This window comes from Echiichthys vipera, assembly GCF_963691815.1.
Source record: "Echiichthys vipera genome assembly, chromosome: 2".
Lineage (NCBI taxonomy): Eukaryota > Metazoa > Chordata > Actinopteri > Perciformes > Trachinidae > Echiichthys > Echiichthys vipera.
The window spans coordinates 22489730-22503150 of NC_139827.1; the positions used below are offsets into that span (position 1 = coordinate 22489730).

Genomic DNA, 13421 nt, shown 5'->3' on the forward strand with positions numbered 1-13421 from the left:
CAACCCTCAACCACACGGTGACAAAACACTTAAGATAACCCGAGATGTGATTATTTCCCACAGACAAAAAAAAAACGCAATTTCCTCATCGGCCACAATCCCTGTGAGCCGTGAAGATGCGCATTCGCACTGAGCTGCCCAGTTTCCTCCGGAGCACCGAGAAGCAGCTCCAGGGCTGAATTACATGCGCAGTCCTGCCGTGAATCACACATCACCACGGTAACCGGCGTTCACACCGAGTCCCCTTCAGCATCAGTGGGGACCGATCTCATCCGCAGGGAGACAGGACGGCACAGAAAACCACAGTAAGTTGATTTCCTCTTTTCCACATTCACGTCTCTTGAGTGCGCATACGTGTATGTGTGTATAGACGCACGTGTTTGCGGGTGAAGAGAGCCGCAGGAGAGGTATTTCTTTTCATGACCTGATTACTAGTGCAGGTGATTCATGATTTTCGCATCTGCTTTGGTGAATGAATGGACAAGCATCACCCCTTTACTCGGCTGTTATATGAGAGACGGGCTGAATTAATTTGCGCTCCATCCACGTCCACATGAACGGCTACAATTAAATACGCATCTATTTGCTTTTGGCTACATTGGTTTAGTCCGAATCCGCAACTCATTAGGCTCAGCATCTTTATGTAGAAAATTTACAGGGTGACATTTAATATCTTTAAAGTATACAAACACGATCCTCACTGGCTGGAATAATGGATTCGGGATTAAATAGAACATTGTTGTATTGTTTGTTTGTTTGTTTGTTTCAAATCAGCCTTATATCTATTTCCTGTGCTGGTCACACAGCCTGTGTATCTTGTCGCAGTAGTCCTTAATGCAGCAAGTTCAGATATGCATGACCAGTGAACCCTGTAGAACTAGAGAGGTACAGGCAAAGGCAGCCCACTCTTCACCTATTCATAACACAGCACCCCTTCACCTCTTCACAAAGATGTGTCTTCCCAGTCCTGTTGGTGCATGAATATACGTCAGATTTTGTGGCGTTGGATTAAACAAGCAATTTGCATTTTTAAAGATGTAATTTGCTGGACTTGTTTCCTGCCAGCGTGGGAACACTAAGTGGTTGACAGAAACACACTGCTCATTTGTTAATCACATACTCAGGATGATTCATCTGATCCATGCTTTCCTCCAACTGTGGGGAGGGAAAAAAAAAAGTCAGCACAGATGACCACTTTAGCCACCCACTCACAAAAGACACTGAGTCTTTACTAATATGCTGACTTAAGATCCTTTTCTCTCACTTGACAAAAGCTGCTCTTTAACTGCTTGAATATAATTTACATCGATAGCCTACGCCTGCGTCTGTTACACAATTTAGAGGTGATCATTATGCACTGGTTTGGCTAGTTGACTGTAATCTAAGTCCAAAATGTCTAGAGTTAACGTTAGTTTAAGGTTCCCCCTAAATGATTATCTATACTTCACAGTAAATGATCCTGTATCTCCCAAAACACTTTCCTGTGCATCAGGGCTGTCTGCATAAAAACTGTAGCTCTTTGCCTCCTGGTGAATGTATCATCATTGTGAGTCACTGGCATCAGTGGGGCCTGAGGGGTCCTTGGCTGATGGAAGGTGTTGTGTTGCACTGTGTGAATGGGGTAAGTGAATCCTCACCTCTTCCTTCCATATTTAGATAACGAGGAAAATAGACTCCTTATCAGAGCAGAGAGGCGTTCAGCGCTGTGTTGGTGGCGCGTTAGATTTACACGTCGATTCTTAACATTCAAGATAAGAGTTTGGAGGGAGAGAGGGGGCTGAGATATACAAGATTAATCATATGCACTACAGTGGTTATGAAACATGTTTACTTTAGTTTGTTTGACTGCATAAACAGGAGGAAAGCGTCTGAGAATGGTTACAAATACAGATGTCAGATTCATTTAAATACTCCCCACTTTAAGCGACATAGTTACATCAGAATTGTCCATTATAAAAGGAATACTCTGACATTTTGGGAAATATGCGTTTTTGCTTTCTTGTTGAGAGTTATATGACAAGACTAATATTCTCACATTTATGTTCCTGTATGAAGCTTTACAAGCAGTCAGTTAGCTTAGCTTAGTATAAAGACTGGAAACGGTGGAAACAGCTACTCTCGCTCTGTCCAAATGTAACAAAATCCACCTACCAGCACCTCTAACACAAACTGAAGTGTAAAACAGGTTGAGGTTTTACGGCGGGTCATGTGCTAGACTCTCCGCTTTGAGCAGTTGCCAGGCAACTAGCAAAGATTCCAGAAAGTTGCTGCTCCAAGCCAAGAAATAATGGATGCTAGGTCACACCTGCCGAAGGACAACAAGGGTATACTGGGCAGGCATCAACATAAAGGCGGTTACTTGAACCCTGCTACAACATGGCAAGTAGTAAATAAATAAATAAACACAGCAATAATCTATTTCATAAATCATTATGTACATGAAGAAGTGACTCACCTTATTCGATCTTTAAGTCATGACATAATGCCCTTTCAAAGTACTATAACGGGTCCAAGCCTCGCATTTCTACAATGCAGCAGTTCTGTGTTCCCTCTTGTTTGAACAGGTTTGTTTTGTTTGTTTCGTCTGGACCCCAAAATAGTATTTTTAAGACTTCAGACTTAAAGATCGGATATAAGATGTAACCCTAACCCAAACCCTGTATTTCAACTCAACAGCCAAAATAGATGGGGTACGGACACACTACATCACGTAGGCAGACTGTATAATAGAGATGGACATAGTTTATTTCATCTGGCAGGTGATTGGATGAACTCTCGCTGAAGTGAATCAGGAGAAGAGAGAATACATCTTTTCCAGCAAGAAAAGTGCTGTTCTCTTCTCTCAATGAAAAAAACCTTTCCAGTACTGATAAAACTGATGCTATTATAGCATCTAAGCTAACCTCTTTAGGCCATTGTTGTTTTGAACGGGCAGTCCTCTCTTGTGTTGTCGTCACCCCCTGCTCCCCCCCCCCTCACAGGATGCTGATTGATCATATAGCTTGGAACCTGACATAATGGATTTTCATGTGACATGTGAGCGCGATTCTCATGTCATTGCAAGAATTTGGCGGCTGTGTAAGGTAACCGTTTAAAGTAAAATAGACCATAAAGCAGGAGATGCTTTAGGGCTTCCTTGTGATTAACAGGTCACCGTACTAGTGTCAGGATTGAGGTTTGGTAATGCATATACAGTACATGGTACTGTGTACATTGAAATAGCTGTGAACTTGTTCTTCAGTCTACATTAAAGTCTCAGGGCTCTGACCCTCTCACTGCGTGTTTGCACTTCATCAAAGTTAAAGGATAGTTCAAGTCGTTTTTTAACGTGGACCCTTCTTCCCCATGTATTTCTGTGCCAGTGTCTTTTTTAAATTGGTCCAGTGTTGAGCTGCAGCCGAACCAGGCTGCCATGTAATCGAACGATGCAACAAGGGTCGTCACTGTTCATACTAAACAAGCTTGTTTTTGGCACTGACAAGCTCAGATTGTTTAAGTAAGTGCCTGACTACATTATTGGCAAGTGATAATACAGGATTAGGGATACACAATGATTTAACCAATGTATTGCCTCTGATACAATGAGATATTTTTCTTAACCATTTTAAAACAGATTGTACTTGAGAGAAAAATATAGAAAAGCAGCATAAAAAATGTTGAGTCGAGAGGATGCTAACTGTGGTCTTTGTAGCAGCTTCAACTGGATATAATGGCCTTGCTCTGCTGCAGCCATGTAGCACTGTGTTTGTGCTCCAGGTATTTTGACCCTAAGCTTAACCCTTCATAGCTATAGCAGCTAACTGTTTACGCTTGCACAGTTAGGCTATGCCAGTTTCTTTCAGTGGGTAAAATCTACCATAATAAGTAAATAATTCATAAATAATCTAGCACATAACCTACTGTAAAACAGCTTTTACAACAAATTGTTGTTTTTATTGTTGTGTATTTATAGTTTCATATGATTTAACAAGCTATCAAGAAAACTAGTGCACAGACATGTTAGTGGTTCTGTGAGAGTATACTTCAGCACAGCGTTGTTGTACTGCCAACGTTAGAATGCTAAGATAATTACAAAGACAATGCAAACATGTTATTGTTTAACGCGGGTATAATGGTTACCATGTTCATGATGTTAGTTTTGAGTGTTGTATGCTAATATGTTGATTAACTTGAAAATAAACACCCACTGCACCCCAAACAATTTGGGTTCAGAGCAAGGTAGTCAACCGAGTTGGCAAACTGTTACCTCACAGAAACTGTAAAGCAGCTGTTAGATGAGGGGGGAAAAAAGCTTGAAAAAAAACTGTTAATACTGTTAACCATGAAATTCTCCTTAGTAGGCTCAAAGAAATAATTGATCAGGCAATTGCCTGGTTCCATTCTTATCTTAAACATAGAGAGCCACCCTGTCAACTGTCCAGACTTGTCCAGTTGAATTCCACAAGGTTCTACATTAGGCCCTTTACTTTTTAGTTTATATAGTAATGTTTTACCTGACAGTTGAAAGAGAGCCAGATGCCAAATGTGTGCGGTTGACACAGTGGTAGCTCCAGAGTTGGCAGCCGAAACCCTTTCAGAGATACCTGGTGTATCACAGTGGCTCAGAAACAATAATTAGAAACAATAGACTTTAAATTGTAAAACCAATGTGCCTTTCAATTAAAAGCCAATGACAACTCTGAAGTTAAGATTGACAAGATAGAGATAGATCAAGTAGATGAGTTGAACATTTAAAGACAATATCTACCTCTTAAAGCAGCACATCAGTTTATTCATGCCATGATATTTTTCTATTTGTCATATTGTATAACAGTTTGGGGCTAAGCCAACCAAACGACACCAATAAAATCATCTTACAAACAGACACTTAGAATAACGGATCAGAAACCTGTTAGACGGCACCACTGCCATTTTCTCAAGAAACATAATTTACTGGTTTTTGACAGCTTTGTAAGCTTTTCATGTTTAAAACTTATTTTCAAGTGTGTGAAGAACCTTGATCCAGAAATCCTCTGCCAATTGGTAAACAAACAAAACAGTAGAATTAGACCTAGGGATGCAACAAGCTTAAATTGTATAACAGCGAAACGCAGAATTTGAACAATCATCCTTAACAGTAATAGGCCCCAAACTGTGGACTACATTACCACCGGAAATCAACACAAGTAAAACAATGGTTGAAACTGAAAGAAGTGAACACTGACCCTCACACACAGTGCATGCACGCACTCACACACACACACACACCCACACACACACACACACACACACACACACACACACACACACACACACACACACACACACACACACACACACACACCCACCCACATTAATTGTTTTCCTTGTTTTTGTCCTTATGTCCAGTATTTGAGGTGTTCTGTATTCTAACTTTTGTATAGTTTTTTACTCTGCTTGTTTAACTTTCAGTAAAGGCCTAACCAGAGACAGCGGTTGCAAATTAGTCTTGACTTGAAACCGTTATGCATGGCATCTATTTTCTATTTTTATGCGAAACGATGTACAATGTATTTGTCCCTGCTCAATAAAGTTCTAAACTTAACTAAACTAAACTACTAAACACAAAGTACAAGTGGCTGATGGGAATGCCATGAGTTTTGCAGTTTTTTCAATAAATATATTTTACAAATACAAATTTTGATTCAGTCTGGACCAAAGTAGTGGACCAATAGGACGACATTGCATCTCAAAGTAATTTCCTTCCTTTTCTATTCTGTTCTTCTTTTGTAGTGGTCTGTATTACTTTCATTCTGTCCTTTTTTTCATCACACACTGTCATATTATCCACCTTTTTTCATGCCCTGGCAGCATCCTCAATTTGAGCTACAAGCAGCGCTGTCAAATTTAGTTACAGAGTGCACAGTCTGAGTCAGCCTGACCTGAGCTGTCTGTCCCTGCTCTTCAGATCTCTTTAGGCATTTTCAGGCAGCCAAGCAGCCATGGTGAAGCTCGGCAGCAACCTGACTGATAAGCTGGAGAAACAGCCGTCTGCGGATGATGGCTTTGATAACATTCCCCTCATCACACCCTTGGAGGTCAACCAGCTCCAGCAGTCGTGTGCAGATAAGGTATGTGCGGCACTATTTATGTTTGGTTTCCTCTGAAATACTGTTTCTAAGCTGTACACCGACCACAACAAACCATGAATTACAAAAATAGCTAACAGATTACAAATTGCTGTGGAACACGTCTGGACAAATATCATTAAAATTCATGTGGGCATTCTTACCATCCAAACATAAGCCCAAACAGTGAGGATGCTGTATTTACCTTCTGTTACCTACCGTCCCAAGTTAAATCCTTGGCATCAGCCCACGCGATGCAAGCGCCTCTTTGAATGCATAATGCAATATTAAAGCCCTCACACTCATATTTTAGTTGGATGATGCACTCAGCAGCATAGGATGTTCCACAGGCTGAAAGATTTACATAAAAAAACACTTTATGACTCCCAAATGTGTTTTTAAGGCACTGATTAGAACTGGCTGCTAAGGCAAATGATTCTTGTGTATTGTCAGACATGCAGTAGAATTTTTAGTTGGTATGGCATCACTGACCCTGAGCTGAAAAATGAGGACAACACCATCTATTAATCATAATGTAAAACAAATAACATCTAAGTTTTATTCCAGAAGAGTCACAATTCCAGTATTTCTGCCGCAGGTCATTGTGAAGACGGCAACACAATATCAGCTGCAGCAGAAGAAGAAGAACAAGCTGTACGTGCCTAATATCAAGAAGCTGAATATCAACTTCTACAGTGATGTTTCAGAGAAAGCCAAGGTACAACAACAACTTGGTGTGAAATGACTCATGTTCTGATTAAGAGATACGTTAGTATTCTGTTTTTTTTTCTTTCATTCATTCATTCATCTTCAACTGCTTGTCCCTGTCGGGGTCGCGGGGGGGCTGGACCCGTTCCCAGCTGACATCGGGCGTGAGGCGGGGTACACCCTGGACAGTCTATCGCAGGGCACATAGAGACAAACAACCATTCACACTCACATTCACACCTACGGGCAATTTAGATTAATTCAGCTAACACCTGCATGTCTTTGGACTGTGGGAGGAAGCCGGAGAACCCGGAGAAAACCCATGCAGACACGGGGAGAACGTGGAAAACTCCTCACAGCAAGGTACCCTCTTGCTGTGAAGCGGCAGTGCTAACCACCATACCACCGTGTCGCCCTGTTTTTTTTCTTATTGTCAACAAATCTCATAAAACGACCATAACCAACAAAGGATGAATAACATTTATAAGAATTAACTGTTTATAGCCTTATGTAATGTATTCTTTGTGCCATAGCCTTTGTTGTCCAAAGAATGATTGAAGACAGAAAAAAAAGAGAAATGATATTTCTCTTCAGAGCAATATCAGAAATGTTCTTTTTCATCTCAGCTGCTGTAGGGGCTGCCTCAGTGTGACGTCTGCTCCGTCTATTATAAAATGCTGACTGCTTAATGCAAGAGTTGAGTGGCTGTATAGAAATAAGGCCTCCTTCTGGACCTTCTAGACAGATAACGTAATGTGGTATTCCATCTAATTAGTTTGAAACTAGGTAGACCCATCATGAAACTAAAACATTTTTTGGATTCAGATTTTTTCTCAAAGGAGAACACATATGAAGTGATGAACAGAGCACTGTAGCAGACAAAAATGCTACTTAATATCAGTTGGACTTAAAAACGATGAGCCATGACTGATATGTTACCTATTACCCATATTACAGAGAGAGAGAGAGAGGGACGCATTGTTTGGTTTGTTCTTATACATATATATAGCCATTATTCTTGAAGTACTGATGACACTTGCTGAAGTTCATCATGTATGAGCGCCTGGCTGTCAGGGCCCAGATTTGAGAGATTGTCTTTGATACACTGCATTTTTAAGGCAGAAATGCTCAAATGACTATGATTTTGCTCATAATATGTCTGGTAGTACATAAAGAACACCATGTAGATATGTTAACACATTAGTACAAGTTGACAAGTTGACAAGTTCATTGGTAACACTTTGTTTTCACAAACAAGTACATTCATGTTTTCTGCCTCAGCTGAGGTCATAGCTCACATGTAAAGGGGATATGGTTACATCATGTGTTGATGTTAAAATGTGTTTATTAACACCTTTGACTGGAATTCACCTGTGGTTTAAGGTGTTATCAGATATTATTACAACATGTGAACATGTCCCTCTGGTACATGACACAGCTTTCAACCACAATGGTGTTTTGTTTTTTAGCTCTGAGACCAATGGATCAATGGTTAAGTTTAAGTTTGACAAGTTTGATGAGTTGTGTGTGTGTGTGTGTGTGTGTGTGTGTGTGTGTGTGTGTGTGTGTGTGTGTGTGTGTGTGTGTGTGTGTGTGTGTGTGTGTGTGTGTGTGTGTGTGTGTGTGTGTGTGTGTGTGTGTGTGTGTGTGTGTGTGTGTCTGTGTGTGTGTGTGTGTGTGTGTGTGTGTGTTGTTCAGATCACAGGTCTGATCCTTATCACTTTGGCCTTCCTGACCAGTTTGCTCCTCTTGCTCATGTACAAAGCCATGTGGTATGACCAACTTACCTGCCCAGAGGGTTTCATCCTTAAGGTAGGTAGAAACACACACACACACACACACACACACACACACAAACACACTTGAATAAAAGCCCTTTGTCTAGTTTGACCGCTTGGTCTAAGTTGCGTCTTGCTGGACAGGCTAATTTGCATAAAGGTTGAGGTCCGGTCAACTTTAGGGAGAGAGAAAGAAATTCTAAATGGGCATCATCATTCTGCAGTATAGCAAAGACCAGTAGAAGCAGCTCTAATAGTATTGTCCTTCACCATCACAGACTTCTTATTTTATCATCCAGGCCAAAGTAGTCTGCGTGGCACCCACTCAAAGGGTACTTACAGTCTACAATGCAGCCGGTGCTTTGTTTCTCAGCACACCCTCACATCAGTCACTTCAGGAGGAATCTCTAAAAGCTGGAAACTCAAACGCATTATCTCCCAACGACACCTTCGAGGCATCGTGTAGCGAGCCACCGCTGCCACGCATGTTAGTTAAAGACCCTGTCTTGCAGAAGCAAATGAGAGAGTGGGGGAGGAAGAGGGAGAGGAAGGGAGGAGGGAGCTACAGAACCTGCTTTCTGGTCAGGCAGAGATTGGGACGCCCGCCTGTGAATCGGAGGGGTCTTTAATTAGGGCTGAGCGTGACTAAACTGTGATTAAAGGCTTAACAGTGAGGGGGTAAGCAAGGAAGGGAAAGGGGGAGGGGGGGACCTTCCGGCAAGGCTTTTGAAGTTTTTGCCGGTTACAGTTGCTTTCAGCATTTTTTCCTGCTAATGCGTTGTTGGAGACATAAAGGGGGAGTAAGGATGGAGGATGGAGGGAGGCATAGTCACTGCTGTGCTTTTGAGAGGTTCAAGTCGCCCGTTTGAGAGGAGGTCAGGTAGTGGATCCTCAGAAGCGAAAAAAACAGAGGTCAACACAACTCAGTGGGCTCTTTCCAAAAACATAACATTAACAGGATGGACGCTCAGTTTGTTTGATTTCATTCTTGTCTCGTGCACACTCCCCCTCCTCAGAAACACGTGAAGGTCTGTCATAAATGGGCCCTAAAACCTTAATGTATTACTGTAAATCTTTAACTATGTCCGTGTGCATCAGGATAAAGAGGCATTTCATTGAACTCCTCTGATCTGTTTTCTAGGATCCTTTGCGGTGTGTACTGTAACTCTGTTTACCTGTGTCGTTTGTACAACGGGGGTTTGTACAACGTTTTCTACTACTAATAAAGTTTTACTGCATAATCCTTCCACTGGGATGCCCCAAGTTCTCCAAAGTCTGTATTATCATCTGTTTTTTGTTGTTTTTGTTTTTCATTCTTGGCCTTTCAAATTAGTATTTTGACAGAACAATCTTAACTTAAGTTCCACTGCAGTTGACAATGAGCTAATCCATCCTTTGATGAATACTGTGGGAAAAAGGCATGTGAGTGGAGTTTGTGGTAAGGTTATTTTGTGTAATATTTTAAGTTTTAGTAACCAATTATAGCTCCCCCTTCTGCCCAGATGCTTGTCAGGGTTTGGTTGTCGTGGTTGTAATGTCGTAATATTCTTTGATTGTATTCGAGGGTTAAACTGGGATTTGTTAGGTGAGCAATTTACATCAGTTTCCGACCTATTTTTCTCAACCTGTCACTCTCCCTGTCATCCTTGCTGTCTGACTGAAAAGTGCATTGAGGTCGCTTCTTCTTCTATAAGGTGCATTACTGCCACCTAGACTGACAGCGCTGATCTGTAAGCTTTAAAGAACACACTGACAGACCTATGTGCTGGCTCATTACATGTTGACAGTTTCAGGAATAAAAAGGCACAGACAGGCAAACAGAACCTGTGACAATCTATTTACGTTACATTTTAGGATCATTGCCAGCCGCATATGTGTGTGTGTATGTGTGTGTGTGTGTGTGTGTGTGTGTGTGTGTGTGTGTGTGTGTGTGTGTGTGTGTGTGTGTGTGTGTGAAAATGGCAAAATGTGGTGCTGGAGACAGCTACTGTAGCAGGAACTAAAGCTAGGAGTAAGTCTGTCCGTCTTCTGTGTAAAGATATTGTCACCACAAGGACGTGCAAGACACAGTCGCAAAACTTTACAAGTTTGAGGCTGAGAACAAAATGAAGTTCAAAGATGGGTGTGGTCCGAGCAAGGGAGCTGGTAGTAGGGGGGTAGAAAGTACTTTACGCCCCTGGCATCATGGCTGGTGTGATCCCATCGCAAGACGGTCATTTGAACATGGCTATTGACAAAGCTCTCTATCAATAAACAAATCCTGCGGACGTATTCATGTGAATCATTAACATACTGATGATTTCCTCATTCTTTAAACAAACTTTGGAATTTCATGAAATGTTGGTAATCATTATTAGTACAAATAATACAAATACAAAAAATTGATTTTCAGGAATAGATTTACAGTCTGTGCTGACCGTGTGTTGTTCATGTCAGAGCTGGGTGTCACCTGCATTTAAACAAACAAAGATATGTTTGTCTGTCTGTTGTAACAGCAGAAGCACTGCACCCCGGCAGCTCTGGAGATGTACTACACAGAGCAGCAGCAGCAGGAGGGGCCGGACGTCCGCAACGGGGCCAACTCTGGGCTGTACGCCGCCCTCAGCCACCTCAACCAGGTCAAGAGGACTGGGCCGGAGCTGCCATCGCCATGGTTACCTGTCATAAGTGCTCTGAAGGAGGCTGAGGTGGCCAAACAAGGCAGTGAAGTGCTGAAAGGAGTGCTGGAGGAAGAGGAGTGAAGGGTCTGACAGAAACGCAGGTGTGAGAGGAGGAAATGATGATGGAGAGGCAGCATAGGTTTATTTTTGACTGTGTGTGTGTGTGTTCAGGATTTCTTTGTTTTTTCCTCGTACAGTCCATTGAATCACTTGGTGCTCCAAAACCTTAAAGGTGTCTGTTACTACTAAAATTTAAATCCGCTATGTAAACCACACGTTTACTCAATACAGTAATAATCTGCTAATATTTAATATGAACTAATACCCAACTCTGTGTGTGTGTGTGTGTGTGTGTGTGTGTGTGTGTGTGTGTGTGTGTGTGTTGTGGTTACAGGCAAGAATGTTATTAAAGTGTGTTGGAGAATGTGCCTGACTTTTACAGTTTTACTGAAGCATGAGTAATCTCCACCATCTGCATTCAGTGTGTGTGTGTGTGTGTGTGTGTGTAATACAGTCACTGTAAGTGCTCAAATATAAGAGTGCATATGTATTGTATGCACATTCATATATATGTGTGTGTAGACATGCACTGTCTGGTTTGTGTACTTGTCTGATAAAGTTGGAGGTGAGAAGAACGAGGCGAGAGCTCAGAGCGAGAAGTGAAGATAACAAGTTTTTAATGAGATTACTGCGAGTTTCTCCTCATCACGCCGTCTCTTTATCTCGCCGTCTATTCATTTAGTTTTAGAGGGGAATGTATGAAAATGTCAGTGAATGTGCTCACAGTTTAAACATGAAGACAAGGTACTATACGTAATTGACAATTTTAACATTTTGTCAAAATGAGTCGATTTCACATCTTATCATCAGGAGTTTGTAGATTGCAGGTCTGTGTGCGTCTACAGTTAAAGTCCAGAAACGTGTGTTTTAAAAAAGACTTACACAGTGGCTTTAGGAAAATATCAAACTATTAAAAACCACCACAAAGGTCATTCTAATGTGTTTTAAATGAAATCACAACACAACTAGAAGGGCAATCTGAGAGCGCATACCTCCGACAAGGCCTTGCCCTATCTCGCAATTTACTGAGGCTAATTCCTAACAACTAAGTAGAATGGCAGTACAATACTGAATCTTGAATCTTAATTGAATTGAAGTATGTTAATGCAGTGTTATTTTTCACAGCTGGGAACTGTTGTTGGGTCTATGTTTATCATAAATAAGTCATAGAGTGTGGTCTTTACCTAGTTTGTACAGTGTCCTGAGATAACGTTTGTTATGATTTGGCACTATAAATAAAATTGAATTGAATTGAATTGAATTGGAACTCATTTTTCTGATTATTCCGACATAACATGAATGCAGTAAATATCTTGTTGAAATGTAAAACTGAAAAATAGTTCATCTATCTGCGCCTGATTTGGATCCGCTCCAAAATGTAAAGGGTTGTTACTTGGCCCATGCTTTACCCTTCGACCACGTTTAATGAAAATCGGGCCAGTAGTTTTTCCATGTTCTTGCTGACAGACAAACAGACAAACCATAGCCGTTTATCACCTCCTTGGTAGAGGTGAATGGGTCCGAATATCCTCTGAGGCCACTGTGCAACTCTTCATTTGAAGACTCTTATTATGTAACTTGATGATGTGAGCTACAAATTGTAATTATGAATAAAACTTAGAGAGCTTTTAATGTATTACTACAAAAAGTACTGTACGTTCATGTATGTAAGATGATTGTAAAAACAAGTAAATTATTAGTTTTGTTACCACATTTAGTTTTCGATATGTGTTTCTGTGAGTATTCTGTAATGCCACTGTAAATGAACATGTACAGTATAACCACAGGGTTGTGTCATCATGATCCCTGTATGAATGTATGAAGTAGCTGCTCTAATCATGCAGTAGATGTAATTAGTGCTTATAATGTGCTACCTAAAGGCTTCTGTTGTCTTCACATGCTTCTATTTTTTCTTTAACAGATCAACGTGTATATTATTTGGTGTCTTGTCAACGGTAAAGTTGTGTTTTGCAAACCTGTTCATCCATTTTTAAAGGAGAAAAAAATATGTGAAGCAAATGAACCATCATCAGAAATAATTCTCTGACTTGTAGTTTGTCTTAATGATCTGCTATCACTTCTTTTGACCTGCCTTTTCTCTTTCTCACTTTTTTCAATGGCAGTTGATA

General features: G+C 40.9%; 1 protein-coding gene across 1 annotated transcript; it reads left to right on the forward strand.

Moving 5' to 3' along the window:
- Positions 1-177: 177 nt before the first annotated feature.
- caly (calcyon neuron-specific vesicular protein) lies at positions 178-13188 on the forward strand. The gene is made up of 5 exons (XM_083924615.1): positions 178-305; positions 5927-6089; positions 6685-6804; positions 8493-8606; positions 11068-13188. The coding sequence occupies exons 2-5, from the start codon at positions 5961-5963 to the stop codon at positions 11311-11313; spliced, it is 609 nt and encodes a 202-aa protein (XP_083780741.1). The 5' UTR covers positions 178-305; positions 5927-5960; the 3' UTR covers positions 11314-13188.
- The last annotated feature ends 233 nt before the right edge of the window (positions 13189-13421 follow it).

Bases quoted from the DNA above. Each gene is read 5' to 3' on its own strand.
- caly (XM_083924615.1), top strand. From the start codon at position 5,961: ATGGTGAAGCTCGGCAGCAACCTGACTGATAAGCTGGAGAAACAGCCG. The intron at 6,805-8,492 runs GTACAACAACAA...TGTGTTGTTCAG, and splicing joins ATGTTTCAGAGAAAGCCAAG to ATCACAGGTCTGATCCTTAT. The intron at 8,607-11,067 runs GTAGGTAGAAAC...CTGTTGTAACAG, and splicing joins CAGAGGGTTTCATCCTTAAG to CAGAAGCACTGCACCCCGGC.